The sequence below is a fragment of the Lutjanus erythropterus genome, chromosome 7 (assembly GCF_056507025.1).
Source record: "Lutjanus erythropterus isolate fLutEry1 chromosome 7, fLutEry1.hap2, whole genome shotgun sequence".
Taxonomy (NCBI): domain Eukaryota; kingdom Metazoa; phylum Chordata; class Actinopteri; order Lutjaniformes; family Lutjanidae; genus Lutjanus; species Lutjanus erythropterus.
The window spans coordinates 29,967,848-29,983,992 of NC_139323.1; the positions used below are offsets into that span (position 1 = coordinate 29,967,848).

Consider the following 16,145-nt stretch of genomic DNA (forward strand, 5'->3'; position numbering starts at 1 on the left):
ACATCTGATATCCTGACAGCCCTAATAAGAACTGAAATTAATAAGCAGAATCTGAATCAGTAAAATCAAAATCATCCCCTCTGTCATTTTACATAATAAACACATCCATGCTCGTGTCCTGATTTCATTTGTCAGTGCATGTGCAGATGTGCATTTGTCTGTCTTGTCTGTCTGTCTTTGTGTCCCCGGCGAGTCTCTTCTAATCAGACTAGACGTGCCAGAGGTCAGCAGCTCTGACCTGCTGGCTCTGGTTCACCATAAATATTATGGAACCACGCACAGACGCCCTCGCTGGCTGTTTAATATAGTGCTGGCTCCATTATGGGACTCAGACTATCAGCTTTCACTGGGGTATATAGGCTAATAATAATACTGCCTGCACACTGTAGTTAGAAATAGTGAGCACAGTTCAGAACGGGATGTTGCCGTACTTTTTATTTCTGGAAGTTTATCATGTCCTTAACTTGGCTATTAACTTTTCATCTGTCATATGGAGCTGTTTTAAGCTGTTAGGCCGTGCCAGTTGTGTGCAAATCTGTCAGCGCGTATAGGTGCATGTGTGTTCATGGCCACGTGTGCGTTTGTGTGTGTGCCAGCAGCACAGTGGGCCTGTGGGAGTGCTCTGTCCTCCTTTCCCACGGTATTTGTCCCATGAGCCCCCGCAGTGACGTCAGGACAGAGGTACGGGCGAATGCCCCGCTCAGAGGTCGCAGGTTCACTTCCTGTCTGTCAGGACCAAGTTGGGCAGGGTCCAGTGTGGAGCGCTGAACTGTCTTTATGACCTCTCAGTGGTTTAACCTCCCTGTCTCTGTCTCTCTGTCTCTTCCAGGCGATGTGGCTGATGCTGCAGCAGAAGGACCCAGAGGATTTCGTCATAGCGACAGGGGAGGTGCACAGCGTGAGGGAGTTTGTGGAGAAGGCCTTCAAACATGTGGGGAAGTCCATTGTGTGAGTACACATACACAATCCTATTTCAGACAGGTATTTCCAGAAAGGTGTTGGCAATTTTTCATGTCAGTGTCACGCCTGAATAAACCCTAAAGTCACTTGTCCAGTTATAATAATGGACATCTTTATACTGAATGCATGGTTAGCATCTTCTCAAGAACACTGTAATAAATTAATTATTTACAAAATATATATATAAAAAAGCCAAAAAGTGTTTAGATATGCAGAGAAAATGGCATGTAAAGGGGCTGTGAAAGATTTTTGAAAACATTTTTTGAGGAATGTTTTACTTAGTGGTCTGATACAAAAGAGGAAAACATCCCAGAAATCCACAATAATCACCAGACTATCACCTAAGTTGCGCTTTCAACTTCCCCACTGCTCACCCAAGAAAACATTTTAAATATATGAGGAATGTGTACAATTCTTTCTAGCTTGCACCAGAAATCCTGGTAGAGTGTTTCATTAATGCACAATGTCAGATAACTACTGTAGCATTTAAGCAGCGTCCATTCCTGTTCATTGACCAGGTAATACTAAAGTTTCATTCATGTTAAATTCACTAGCATGGTCAGAAAAAAAGGTCTCAGAAAAGCATCAGAAAAACTGGCTGTTCCACATCTAGTTTTCTTCACAGCACAGCATAGCTTGATTGACGTGCACCTCCACAAAAATGCAACCTTCCATTAATGTTCATATGGCTTCATGTTTTATAGAAAACTGACCAGGATGCATACATAAACATACATAAAATATAGGCTACACACACAAATACAACAGCGCCTGTGCACAGTAATTGTTGTAGTTTATTAGTCCACAAAACATTCACAGGAAAACGGTGTTGCAGACTCACCCAAAAAATTTAAGTGAATGTAAAAAAAAATTAAATAAATAAATTTTAAAAAAGTTTATTTCCGTTTGAATACTGGGCACCGTTCACTCCCATTGTATGGGAGATTCTGCAACACTGTTTCTGGACTGAGAATACTCTTCCTCCTTTGTATGTATGGATAGATGAAGCCAGGCATGTTACAGGTTCCGAGTCTGAAAGAGACATTATTGTGGAAGCAAATGTCTTCCAATCAGTGCCACATCTCTGTCCCCTCCTCTCTCTCACCTCTCCTTCACCTCCCTCTTGTGTCCTGGAAGACGCTGACATGTTGGTGAAGGTGTGTGTGAGACTGTGATGCCTGCTGTGTTGATTCCAGAAAAAAAAGACATGTGACATGTTTTGTCTGCGCGGGACTTTAAAGAAACAAACTGCACAAGAAATAATCAGGGAGACAGAGGAACGGACAGCTGAAACCTTACAGCAGCTGTGGGAAAATGTTTCTTCCTGCTAAGATTTGTTCTTCTCCAGGTGGGAAGGAGAGAATGAGAATGAAGTTGGCCGTTGCCAGGAGACAGGGGTGGTCCATGTGAGGGTGGACCCAAAGTTCTTCCGTCCTACTGAAGTTGTAAGTCAAGTTTCTTCTTGTGTTTGTGTGTGGATGGACTGTGTGTGTTGTTTATCTTTGTTTAAATCATGTACTGGCCTGAAGTTGGTTTTATTGCTCTCTGCCAAAGACCATTTTAAACATAAATATATCCTTAATGGAAGAATGTTTTTCAAACTTGCAACAAAAACACATAAGGATTGAAACTAACTATTTTATATATCATTTACTTCATATAGTCATGGCATCAATCACGCCAGCATTTAGTTGTCTTTGTGTCTTTGTGGTAATGGGTCCACATTAGCTGACATATTATCCACTTTTCCCCATTTTTCAAGTGGATCGATATCATTTTGTCAAATGTCCTCCTTAATTTAACATAACAACTAAACAACTTCACAGTGTTTGGGCTATAAACTAGTTTTCTTGGCGCCCTGATGGTTGAGTGGTTTAAGCTGCCTGCTATGGCCTCCACTGTACAAATCCATCACCCTTTTTGTCTCAAGCAAATTTGCACTCGCTATGACCAGCCGATAACATGCGTACATGCATTTAAGCATTCACACATTCACAAGCCTTTTTCTCATTACCAGCCTTTCCACAATATCGTGCCAGTCCATGTCCGAATCCATCATGAACACAAACACACACTTTGAGTTTTGGGAAAGTCGTGAAAAAGTTAGTTTGGAGCCTAAATGTCCTCAGTCACCATCTTCTTTTTCAAATGTTAACACATTTCTCCATCCTAAATGACAGCAAATCTAATCTAAAACTGTTACTGGCTAACTATTAGCTATTATGTATAGAATAAAGCAATTAAAGGATGTCACCTCTTAAATATTGTACCCTGCTCTTACCTAAATACCCATGCACCTTTCTCTTATATTAACCAATAAAAAAATCTAAAACAACATGTCGCTGGCTAGGATGACCATGATTATTAAATTGTTATGTGCATTAAATACCAGAACTACACACGACTTTTCTGTGTTTTATTAGCTGCATTGCATATCAGCCATCTGCGGCCCTGCTCGCTAAATATCTTTATTAGCCATTAAAAAACCTGTATATTGGTCGACTGCTAATTCATGTAGTTCTGTATAATTCATGACACAACACTGCATGTATTTCCTGTCCCATATACCTGACCTTAACATGAATGTAACGTATTTTCTCTGTATGTATCTGATTGCCGGTCATTGTGTCTAGGACCATACACTTATCAGCCATTACAGGTCCAGTTGACAGCCTTGGGCTGCTTATTGTATGCTTTCAAACAGCTGGAAATGAGCCAGTCCGCCTTTTTAAGAGTAATGTAGGCTGCATCCTGCCAGTGGGTGCTGAATATTCAGGCAACCAGCCTTGAAAAGTATTTGTTAATAGCGAGGGCGTGTTGTCTCGCTCAGCTGCTTTGTTAGAACAGGAGAAAAGTATAGGTGTTTTTTATTTATTAGTTTGTGCCTGTGCCCGTGTTTCTAACAGCTGTGAGCATCCAAACCAAAAAAATGAGCCATCACATTATCCCTCTATATCACTCTAGGTGTGAAGTGTCTCTGATATTCAGGAGGTCTTTCTGTCATCGCTGTGGCCCGGGGGTATTGTGTCTGCTCCCCGGGGAGAGTGTTGGGTTACCCAGGGGTGTTGTGGCCAAGATTAGCTGCCAGGTTCTCAGTTTAAAGCCAGCAGCACCCCTCTGCTGAGCTTTGGCCTGGTGAGATTAGAGCTCAGATCCAGTTGAGTGATGGCGGAGGATTAGCGTAGAGGCCGTGCTGACTGACTGCTGATGCGATGGAAGCAGCGGTCACACACCTGGGCCTGTATCCTTTGTGCATGTTGGCACCTTCACTCAAAGTCTTAACCCTGAATCCACCCGAAAACTACTACAGACATTGGTCAGATCAGCAAAGAAACAGGACGCTATCTTTCACAAGAGCTTTTGTTATTAACAAGTGGACCATATTCCTTGATGTGTCAATGCCAAACCTAATGCGTTGACACATGATGGGGATGGAATGCAGTTTATGAAACTGTCATACAACCAAGTCCATCAAAAAGCTAAAACTTGTTCAATGTTTGATAGAGTGCAGGTAAAAGTTGTTATGAAGCTTTAAAAGGTTTCAAGTTCCTGTCAGAACAATGCCAAATACTTTCCATGAACACTTGGTGATGAATTTGAGATAAGCTTGCACGACATGAGGAAAATCTGCAGTGTGCAATAATATTCTTCAATATTGCAACAGCGATATGACTCGCAATAGATGAGCAAATATGGAAGTGTCCATGATAACTTGTTCACACGTTTTACACAATTAGACGACTAAATGATCAAATGTCGCTTACTTTGCTAGTCAGTCCCAGAAATACTAGTCGATTAAACAAATTATTGATATTTTATTCATATACAACACCAGTTAAGTTTCCTCAAAGATGTTATGCAGCCTCCCACCACTAGCAGGAGCTGCAGCGCCAGCAGACGGCAGCCTCCATCTCCCCATAAAGATGTTGTAATCAGCAGATTGGGACAGATAACATCTTGTAAACAGCCTGGTTTGGCAGGATTTTCATCTAGAAAATGAAAATAAAGCTGCATGTAGTCTTTGTCAGACTAAGCCAGCATATAACCACTTGACTGGAGCAATGTAACCACATTCAGCACTCGCATGTGGGTGTTATATAACTCATCAGATTCCTTGTTTTCAAATTAACTGACTTGATTAATTTAACTGTATGACAGATAAATCAGATATTTCTTCTGCTTTTTATAGCTGCAGCTGCATTTTAGTTACAAATGCTTTGGTCACATTTTAAAGAAATGAAATAATGTTAACCATAGCTGAGTGGAACGTCTTCCATCAATCACTCAAATGTTGGATTTAAATACATGAACCATAAACTCAAACTGTCCCTACCAGGGACAGAATGAAGAGCATATTTAGGCTCTTTTAGTGTGTGCAGGCTAATATGCAGCTTACCAAGCAACAGATAATTGGAGTAGCACTGGTGCAGGAAAACTAAAATTCATGCAAAACATGACAGGTCGTATCTAGAGCCACTATCTGTGAATAATGGAAACATGCGTGAATTTTATATTCCATTTCTGCCTTATTTTGCCAATAAATCTCTGTAAATCTTCCACACTGGACCTTTAATTGATTCTTTGTGTCTGAGTTTGAAAAAAGTTTTTGATTTTCCAGATTTCAGTGATTGAAGTTGAATAACAAGCAGTTTCCATTACTTGAAACATGTGTAGCTCAGAGGGAACAGGGGATAAAGATGGCAGGGATAAGGAGAGGAAAACGGTTCAGTTTCAGCGGGCGATTTCTCTGCTCTGTCTCACTGTCTCTTTATTCCTGTGGTCGGGTTTAAAGAGACTGAAGAGTGTTTAACCTCTGACCCCTTCAGACAGGAAGTGACTGACACCCAGGCTCACAGCTCAGCATTGTGGCTCTCCTGAAGTGGAAATACCTGTCATCAAGAGTGTGTGTGTGTGTGTGCACTAAGAATCCAGCTGAGTCAGACCCTTTTGTTGTTTGCTGTTTAGGCACAAGAAGTTTTGGATCCATGTGAGGCCTGTGTGCAGATGTGTGTGTGTGTGCGTGTGTGTAGCTGTATGTGAGAGGAGTGAGTCCTCAGGCTGTGTGCTAATATACATGTAATTCATCATTATCCCTGTCAGTGTGTGTGTCTGACACAAGCTCATTCATCTCCCCAGCCCCTTGGGACAGGGTCGAGCAACCAAGGAGGGGTGTGAGGGGGTTAAATATGCAGGTGTGCGTCACATGTGGTGCAAGTGTGTGTGTTTCTTTGTGTATAACTGAGCACTTGTCTGTGTTTATTTGGGATAAAATTTCCCAAGGGCTGCAGAGGTGACGGCAAGTTTGTCTGAGGGTGTTTACTGTGTGTGAAAGATGCTGATTAAAAAGAAGGAAATAAAGCTAGCACTATTATCCACAGATTGTCACGTGTGAAAGCGAAAGACCTGTGGTCTGAAGCTGTCAGGGTTGTTTTGAATAAAGCTACAGGTAAATTTCAAACTGATCCAACTGTCATGGCTGCCGTTTGTTTCCATTGTATTGGCTTTGTGAAGCTGTCAGTCACACCTGTCAGCCTGTGGGTTTCTGCCAGCGCTGAGGTTTGGCTCAGGTGAACAGCCTCTGCCCGAGCCTTTGCAAAGGTGTGTCACAGTGTATTATGCTCTAATAGTCATGATTAGTTTTGGTTGCCAGGTGATACACAGAGCCATGGCGGTGGATATTTCTGGTGTGATCAGATGGTTTCCTCTGTCTGGTTCTCACACTTGTGTTTAGACCTTGTTGAAAGATTTACAAGGCTGGAAATGATCACCGACTGTGTGTGAGATCCTTCGCTCCTGTCTTTAAAGCATATTTTCAACATGAGAAGTCAAGTACAGAATATGCTGGATAGAGGAAACATGTAGACTATAAAAGCAATTATAGGGGCACTCCCATACTTGCCAATCCTCCCAATTTTTCAGACTCACATTTTTCATTACCCCCTTCTTGTTTCTGCCCAGAGTCACAATTCTCACATATTTCTCACCATTTTTGGCAAATTTTCACACCTTTTCTTATCGCAAACTGTTTCTGGTCCTGTGCAGCGTCTGTAACACAAACTTCCAACTGTTTTAATCCAGTTTATTTTTTCACTAACAAAAACAAGAGTAAATAAAAAGTGATTCATGATGCCACAAAAAAACAATAAAAACAAAATGAAAATGTTAGGGAGGGATGAGTAGAATTTGATATGACTCACAGTATTAATTCCCCCAGAAGCTCTGCCTCTCTCCTCCAAAGCTCTGGGGCAGAGCAGGGTTAGTCAACTATAACTAGAAAAACGCTGAAACAATTCAGAATGACTGAAATATAAATAAAAACAAATGACATTTTAGTCAAAAGACTATTCTTCCTAACACAAAAAAAATTCCAGATAAAATACTAGCAACGTTGCAGAGACATGTTTGTGATTTCTTTCTCTGCAAATTAATAAGTTAGATGTTAAAGTTATTTATGGGGTTCCCAAATCTTGTCCTGTTTGAGGATGTTCCTGTAAAAAGGGAGCCATGAATCATATAAAAAGTGCTGCTTCTCAACATCATTAATTAGTGTCTCGATATCCCTCCGATATTGTGGTTTAAGCCCTTACTACTCTACATCTTACTACAAGATGCAGGAAGCAAAGTTTATGAAAGTATTTTTTATTTCTGGGGAAGGACCATCAGACCCCCAGCTTTGGTTTTGAAATCCTCTCTATTTTTGAGGTCTTAAGGTTGGCAACTATGGGTACTTATGTAATTTAGTATTGCACCATGTAATTGGGGGTCTTGCAGGAGTCAGAGGATCAAAACTGTTGCAACAGAGATGACGATTTCCTGAATTTTTTCCCCTCCACCAGTATGGGTAAAACACCAAAAATACAGGATCCTCCACTTCCTAATGGATGGAATTCCAAAGTCTGACACTGTGAGCCTTTCTCAGATAAAATAGAGTCAACAGCACCCTTGCCACCCCCACCCCTGCCCCAACCAGCCCCCAGTAACACCAGCACTAATGGTACAATTATCATCTTTACTGTATTTTAAATAATATTTCGCCCTATTTTCTTCGTCTCTGTCATCTCCTTTATTTAAACTTCAGCCTGAAAAATTTATTGCAGATCCCAATTTGTCTGGAAGCCTTGATTATTCACATCTACCAATGCACGCATTTGCACTGGTGTGTGTCTACGTGCCTGTTGGTGCTAATGCAGCCTGGCTGTCATACTTCCAAGTTCATGTGTCGCCCGAGGGCAAAAACTGCTGCGGGTTGAGTGACAGCTCTGCGGTTTTCATCCAACCTCTCATGCAGAGGAGGAGGAGAAGTGGTGATAAATGGGAAGTTGTCTCTCAATCTGTCTTTATCTCTCGCTGTCCCATCACTGTTGATCGCATGACTCTTCCTCTGTCATTTTCTCAGCACACCTCCTTGCCCTTTTTGCCCTTTTGCACTTATGTCTGCGTCTCAGTCACGGTGATGTAACAAGCATTGGTTGGCAACATAGGAATGCCCTTCCAGGTGAAATTATCCTCCTGTAAGAAAAAGCAGACAGACAGTTGCCCCCTTTATCACCTACTCACTCTGCTGTAGAGACCAGAATCGAAAATATCATCCCTCCATCAGACAGCCAGGACTAGCAACAATGTTGCTCTTGTTTTCATCATTTTTATTGAAATTGAAATTAAAACATTATAAGCATGGGGTTTCAAAATCGTTAGAAGTACAAAATAAGTGAACTCTCAAATATCACAAAAAAACAGATTCTCCATAATAAGGATTCTGTTGTGGCAACAGCGTGCTCCGTTCATGAAGTGTTTTTGCTTTCATTATAGTAGCTACTCAGCGTTCCAGGCTATCTTCGTCGATAAAATCTAGAAATCATCTTCGTATATTGACAGATTGGAGAGATTTCCACCTCCGAGCTATTAGTCTCTTGGCAGCTGTAAAGTGGGCTAGCCAGAGGCACCTCTGCTTGAGTTCCAAGGTGGAGCCGTTTACTTTTATTTAATCTTTTTCCATAGATAATATTTTCTAATTAATCAATGTATAGACATTTAATGAAAACAGTACAACTTGTTAATGCATATCATAAGTTTTCAAGCCCACAGCGACATCTTCAAATCAACCGTCTGACAAACGACCCCAAAGATGAATCGATCGTCAGAACTGTTGTTGCGTAATTTTCCACCAGTCAATTAATCAAATAATAGTTTCAGCACAAGATCGCTGCATGATGATCACACTGACATCACTGTGGTTCACGGTGTCTTGAGTGGGAGAATATTTTTCTCTGTGCTTTGTTTTGACTGACAGACGGGAGTCACCGTCCAAAGTTCCCATGTATACTAAACTACAACGTAAATTAGGCTCTCTTACAGTCACGTACAAGCATTCCCAGCAGTGCAGTCATGTACTGTCAATACATGACTGATCATTCTTTTGTTTTAAACATGCAAGTTTATTCTTGTGCAGCACAAACAAGAGTGAAAAGCAGGAGTGCTACATACCACTGCTGCTGCACGGGCGTGTGTGACTCAGGAGAGTGTGTGTGTGCTCCATACACATAAACAGACACACTGTGATACAGTTTGCCATTCCAGGTTGAAGTTTATCTATGTGTTCATGCAAAGACAGGAAAGACTCTGATCAAATAAATCCTGCTCTTATCTTTGCTCTGACCCAGTGCAACGTCCTGCCGCTGCATCAGACCAGACTCTAGCAGGCTGCTGGTGCCATTGTTTGTTATTTATCACCATGAGGTTTGTCTGAATGCTAAATGTCACACTCTCTGTCACCCTCTGCGTAAAAGGACTAACTTGAAAGCCTTGACTGAACGCAAAAGTGAAACAGTTTTTAAGGCATGGCAGAAACTTGCCATGAAATGATACGTGACAAAATGTGGGCTGCGTTCGCACCTGTGAGATTTAAACAAAACATTTCCTCTACCGTTTTTTAATCAAAAGCTTCCACATTAACCTAAAAATAGCCCTGTTGATGGACCACACCTCTGCATCTGTCAACTGCCTGTCTGTGAGTACGTGTGCATATGTGAAGGTCTTGATTCTGAACTTCCTTCTTGCTTTGGATGGCTATCATTCCAGCGGTAAGATGTGCGTAACGAATTCACCAGAAACACACTCTGCTGCATATTCTCATACGTCATCAGTCCTGTCGTCATTGGATGAGGAGCTCAGACAATGGTTTCAGTGATCCAGAGGAATAAGGAAGGCGGGTGCTGTACTACCTTTTATAACTGTTGGCAAGCAGAGTCAACCCACCTGTTGAGGTCATTAACGTTACAAAAACGCACCTGACTGATCTGGTTACTAAATAATGTTTTGCATTGTCAAGATGTATTGAATTTAAAGGACAGTTCCACCCTTGGATACTCTGACACAGTTAGATATCATCAGAGTGCCATGTTGAATGCATTCCTCATGGCTTTGTGATGAAGTGTTGTGACCTGCCTTTACTACTTCAGTTAGTGATCTCATGAATCTCACAGAGCGCCCTTTGATTGCTCCCACAGACAGAGCCTGAACTGAACAAAGGTGGATGTGACACAAAAAGCCTCCTAGCTAGCTAGAAAACTACTTTGCTAACAGTGGATTTCTGAAAGGCCCAATTAGAACCATAATAGAGTGAATAATAATAATAAGCCCCTAAGCCCTGACATGCATGCACACAAACCACATTACTATGCAATTAGCTCATCTTCTTCACACTGAAGCTAGAAATTCAAGACGGCATTGAATTGAATTGTTTTCAAATATGCAAATATGTGTGGTGTGTGTATTGTACAGCCCTTTAACTGCATCACACACACACACCCAAAACAGAACTATGAATACCAGAGATAACATTTCCTGAAGTAGCCCTTTGTTTGTTTTCAAGCTCATCAATTGCTGCCAATGATAAAAAGTAACTCTAAAAATATTTAAGCCAGTCATTGCAGTTTTTTTGGCCCGATTCCAGTCCAACTTCTTTAATATTGGGTATCGAGTCAAGACAAATCTGATCCAATGCTTATTTAACAGAGGATATGTAATATTGATTCAGTTTGTATCTGACACATTGAAATAACAGGTGTTATTATAATGTTAACCTTAATGTTCTCTCCTGGGTAATTTAACAAGCCTACAGGTTTATGCTGTGACCACCTTTTTTCTCTCTGGGAAGTCGTATTATGTCCAGAATCCTGACATGGTCTAAATATTACATGATTCATGATCCTCACTGGCCTGGAGAAGAGACCATCACCACCACCGCCTAAAAATTAGAAGATAGTAGCTGGATGTTTTGGACACTGCTCCTCTTTGCTCTTGAGAAAGAGAGAGTTGAGTCAGAGCCTCATGTTCTGTTCCTGGGACACTGGTTTGTGTGAATAGTTTCTTAATTAGTTTAATTAATTAGCAATGGTGCACATACAAACCATTTGTTTTCTTTTTGGCATAATAAGTTATCATTATATTGACATCGAATGATTTCCAGTGAGAAACTGGTTAGAGATGATTTCTGCAGAGGAGTATAGAGGACTGATAGAGAGCTACAGATGTTTTTGTAAAACATTGTGATGTCACAGTGAGGTTGAACTTTTGGATATAAAATGTCTGGTTGGACTGAGCCCGGCATCCTCTTCTCATGTCAGCAGTTGTGCACTGAGCTCCGCACTGATGTCAATTCACTTTACATTAACAAACAGACTCAGACAGAAGCTAAACCAGAATACTTCAGAACAGATGCCAAAACCAATAATCAGCACTTATATTTTAGTCCACTTTAGCTGGATAGTAGCTGCACTTTAAATATCTTTGTCAAGGTAGACCAAGAAATACATATAGTCAGATAAACTGAAATGTATAATTCTTGTTTATCACCTGTAGATGTTTTCCCTACTTTATCAAAGTGTGTTTGAGTACATTCTTCATTTAACCTTTACCAATATGGACTAGTATTATCATCATAGTACACGTTGTATAATCATGCATTGTTAAAACCCACAGAACTTAGATTTAACTGCTTAGGCCTCAAGAGATTTAAAACACGTCAGATGAAACTGTGGGAAAATGTGTGTAAAATGACAAGTGTGTATAAAAACTCATACGACAGCTTGAAAAAAATTCCGGCTGATGTTTTGCTGCAGCCATGAAAACAGTGGTTTAAATAATTCAGGCAGTGTAAGCATCATATACTTTCAATGAAGTGTTGGAACAACAAGCAGAGACATAATATATGTGATGTTGTCATACAGTGTGGAAAAGAACTGTTTTTTCTAACGTCAAGGCTGCTTAATAAAGAAATTTAAGGGGAAATACCAGGGTTCAAGAGTTAGAGACCATAGAGTCCTTTGAAGGTCTCAAGTTTGATTCAATCCAGAGTCGTAATTCCTTGATCAAGGCACTGAATTCGTATGTTTACTTTGGATTAATCTTGCCAAAATGACCATATCTTAATAAACAATGGATAACCAGGGATCTTAATGCTCAAGAAGAACTAGTTTGTACAAGGTGTTGACTGACTGTGTTGGAAAGCGAAAGTTTGTAATGGCCTTAGCTGAAGGTGAGGTCATCGAGATGTTAGTCATTTGAATGGGGATAACGGTTCACATTTTTGGACAACCTTTCCTTAAACACAGTTTAAGTGTTGTACTCGTTTTTACACCTGAAAGATGACAGAAATAGATAAGTAAGGAAAATAACAAAAGTTAGTTGCAGTCACTCAATTGCTTGGCCAAAAAAAACATCGGAGGAGGGGGTTGCAGATGCTGTTTGACCATATGACAAGTACCTTGGTTGAAGCAAACTGACACATTTAGAGTCAGCATGGTGTCTTTTGTAGCAGTAGATATAAGGTGCCTGGTTCTCAGGCCTCGTTGAAGAAACAGAGTTGGTGTTGGGTTTCATTTGACTCCATGCAGGCGGTCCAGACCTCATAAATCCACTCCCAGGATCCTTGTAGCGCTGTCTCTGCACACACAGAATGACTATTGCAGTTTCTCTGATTGGAAGACGATGAGACAAGCTCTGTTTGAGTTGCTGTCAAGTGTCTCAGATTTTCAGCAGATATTGTATAACCATTTCTCTTGACCCCACCTTCAATCCACACCAATTACTGCCTTTACTTTCTGAACCTTCTTATGCACAATAGAACTAATGGTAGACAACTCCTGCACAGACGCAATGAGAGACAGTAAGATTACAGCAACCACAGTGTCAGATCCCGCCATGGAGCAAATTCTTTATCCTAACAATGAGAAAAACAGGTATGGCCCCACATACGTGTGTGCTGCTGACATAATGGCTCCTGGCAGGCAGTAACTCATACACTTCTGTCCCTGTGCCCCAGAGAAGATTTAACAGTTGGCCTGTTTTGTTGCGTAATATCTGCTACTTAATGAAGCCTGAAATATGGTGGCTATTTCAGAGTTTCCCAGTATTAGGTTGGAATTCTCTTTAGGCGTCCAGTTGAGAGGTTTTCCAAAGCACAAGAGGCTCTTGAACCCATCAGCTGCTACTTCTTCAAGAGAAGTTCAGTCCAGTTTACAATGTGGGACTTATTCTCATTCTTGAGCCAGTATTCCTTTGGGTTATTATAGCATCTTAACCACAAGAGACCTATTCTAAGATTTATACTTGACCTTACTCTTCAGATCATTTCTGACAGTGTACTTATGTTCAATTCATGAAAGATACTGAGCATAAAAAACCTTGCTGACGCAGGTTCTCTGAGGCGTATTTGTAACTCACAGACCCGTAATCTGTAAATCTCAAACTAACTTAGAATTAACAGCACCTGCCTTACGACCAGCGACTTCCCCTTACATAATACTTGCACAAATGAGGGTTTAGACAGGAATAGCCATAGACCAAAAGAGAAAAGCAAACTGTTTGAAAGACGAGATCACAGCAAGGGGATTGAGGCCAGGTAACGTGTATTATCCAGAGGACTAAATAGACCCTTTTACAGCTGACGTCATCAAAAAGCTGCATGTGCATTTCTTTAAGGGAAGTAGCGGTCTCCCCTAGTCTTCCAGATGAGTTATCAAACTGCAAATATTGAATTAGAAGCACTAAAATCACCCAAAGAACTGGTGCATGTACAGTTGTCCAAATCCATATTCCTCTGGTTTACTCAAGTTGCACAGGATAAGACAGGATCAAGACCATTTCAGAGCAAACAGTGGCATCTATGGCTTCAAGCTATTACATGTGCTGACTGGACGATCAAAACTGCTCGTGTTTGCAGCAGCCTGTTGACAAGCTGTTGTGGTCCGCCATACTTCCAATGACAAATACAGTCAAACTCTTATTCCTATCACATTGTTGATAGAGCTAATGCAAAGTCCACCACAGGTCTGGGCTTAAGTGCATACCAAACTGCAATACCAAAACATAACCAACGGGAAAATCACTTAGAGATAAGATCATTTCCATGTCAGAGGTTTTATTAATAACTGCTTATATGTCGTTTTCCATACAAGTCATATTCAAGATCAAAATTGATTGTAAGTTTGTTTCATAAATGAGACCCCAGGTTAATTATACATACAATGCCATGGCCACATGCAACACAAATAAACAACATTCAGTCAACAAGTAGAATCAAAGTCAATTGAAGAGTCTCTAGTTTGAATGTTATGTTGCCAGATGAGGCATCAATTGTCTACAGAACAATGCAGGCAATAACGTTTTTGGGATCCATCTTGCCTCAAAAGTGCATACCTGCCAACCTCACTTTAATAAAAATATGCAAAGAAGTGGTGGAAAATCTGTAGAAATGAGTTTAGCGATACATTGTCCCCTTTTTCACCCTCGTTTCGCTTTATACTCTCAAATTAAGCCACTACTCTTGTACTGCTTCCTGTAGTGTTGTTTAGTGTGATTGCCACTTTGCCTGACAAAGTTGTCAAGAGCCATGAAGAAGAGGGACTGTACTGCTCAGCTATGGTTTGGACACAAACTTCTTATTATGAGCGTCCAAACTTCTGAATCAGATTCAACTTGGAAGTTTCAAACTCCGGTGGAGCCAAAAAGAGACTCACAGAGTCCAGTTCAATCCATTTATCTGAACCAGTTTTATCTGATGTTTTACAGCGATTTTCCATGGTTCAACTTTGACCTGGATTTTCTGGGTACTGAGTAAAAAAATAAAGAAATCCATTATTAATGCAGACATTTTGCCCAAACATCCTTCAGTAGCCAGTTTGCAAGCCGAAGAAGGTTTTTTTGGAGTGCATTTCTGCTGCTGACGTTTAGGTGACTTGTTTAAAGCTTGTCTGGTAGCTCATCAAAATTGACATTTTTATTTGCTTTTATTCTTTACTTCCAACTAGTTTAGCGGTGCCCAATGCGCTCACTCATGAAGCTCTTTCCAGCAGTAAAGAAAGAAAGATGGACAAAGATGGACAAAACCACGAACATAACGTCATGGTCATGATTAAAATGGTATTTTCCTTTTACGGAATGCTTTTAATACAAGGCTGTCACAATATTAATCAGTCGGAGTCAATGACCTGCCAAGATAATGACCCGCTAAATATGTTGGTCTGATAGATCTGATTTCAGTGAGGCTGTAGACTGAGGTATTCACCTTTATTTGTCAGATATCATTCAGTTAAATATGGTTTTGGACCTGTCTGGTGGGGACGGACAGGAATGAGCAGCTATTATTATCCTGCTTTATGTCTCTGGCAGTGTAGTGGTGTCAGTCAGAGGCCGGCGGTGGTAGCCAGGGGGCCGGTTAGGACTGCTGGCTCTCCGAGGTGCTTCATCTCAGGGCCGAGGCAGCAAGACCTCTAACTGAACCGCAGCCGTTTGGATGGAGAAGTGCTGAGGCAGCAAACTCAGCCCATTTCACTGGGTGGAGTTCCTATACTGTACTATAGGTCTTAAAACAAGAAGAGGTGGCCGTCGGCTGCGAGCCACGGTATGACTTTATTATCATGCAGACATCGTCCCAGAGCTCAGATTCACACATCATTGTCAGTTATTTTGTTTTATTCCACACTTGTTTCCCAGTGGTAGTAGTTAGCACCAGCATCTGTGATCAATTTATGCGATTTATGTGTCACAAATTAGTGTGTGTTTTAAAAGCAGCATGTGTCTGTGTTTCACCCTGTCGTATTGGGTGTTGGCGAGCAGACCGAGCTCCAGGATTCCTCAGATTCCTCGTTGTAGAGCCAGTGATAAGGGGAAATGCGAGGTAAGGA

At 41.0% G+C, this 16,145-nt stretch overlaps 1 protein-coding gene across 1 annotated transcript in view; it reads left to right on the forward strand.

The window, feature by feature from the left end:
• The window catches only part of gmds (GDP-mannose 4,6-dehydratase), a 215,955-nt gene that overhangs the window by 164,505 nt on the left and 35,305 nt on the right, over positions 1-16,145 (forward strand). Inside the window, exons 8-9 of the mRNA XM_084723497.1 lie at positions 830-948; positions 2,309-2,405. Coding sequence (XP_084579623.1) covers positions 830-948; positions 2,309-2,405 — 216 coding nt within the window. The remainder of the gene's footprint in view (positions 1-829; positions 949-2,308; positions 2,406-16,145) is intronic.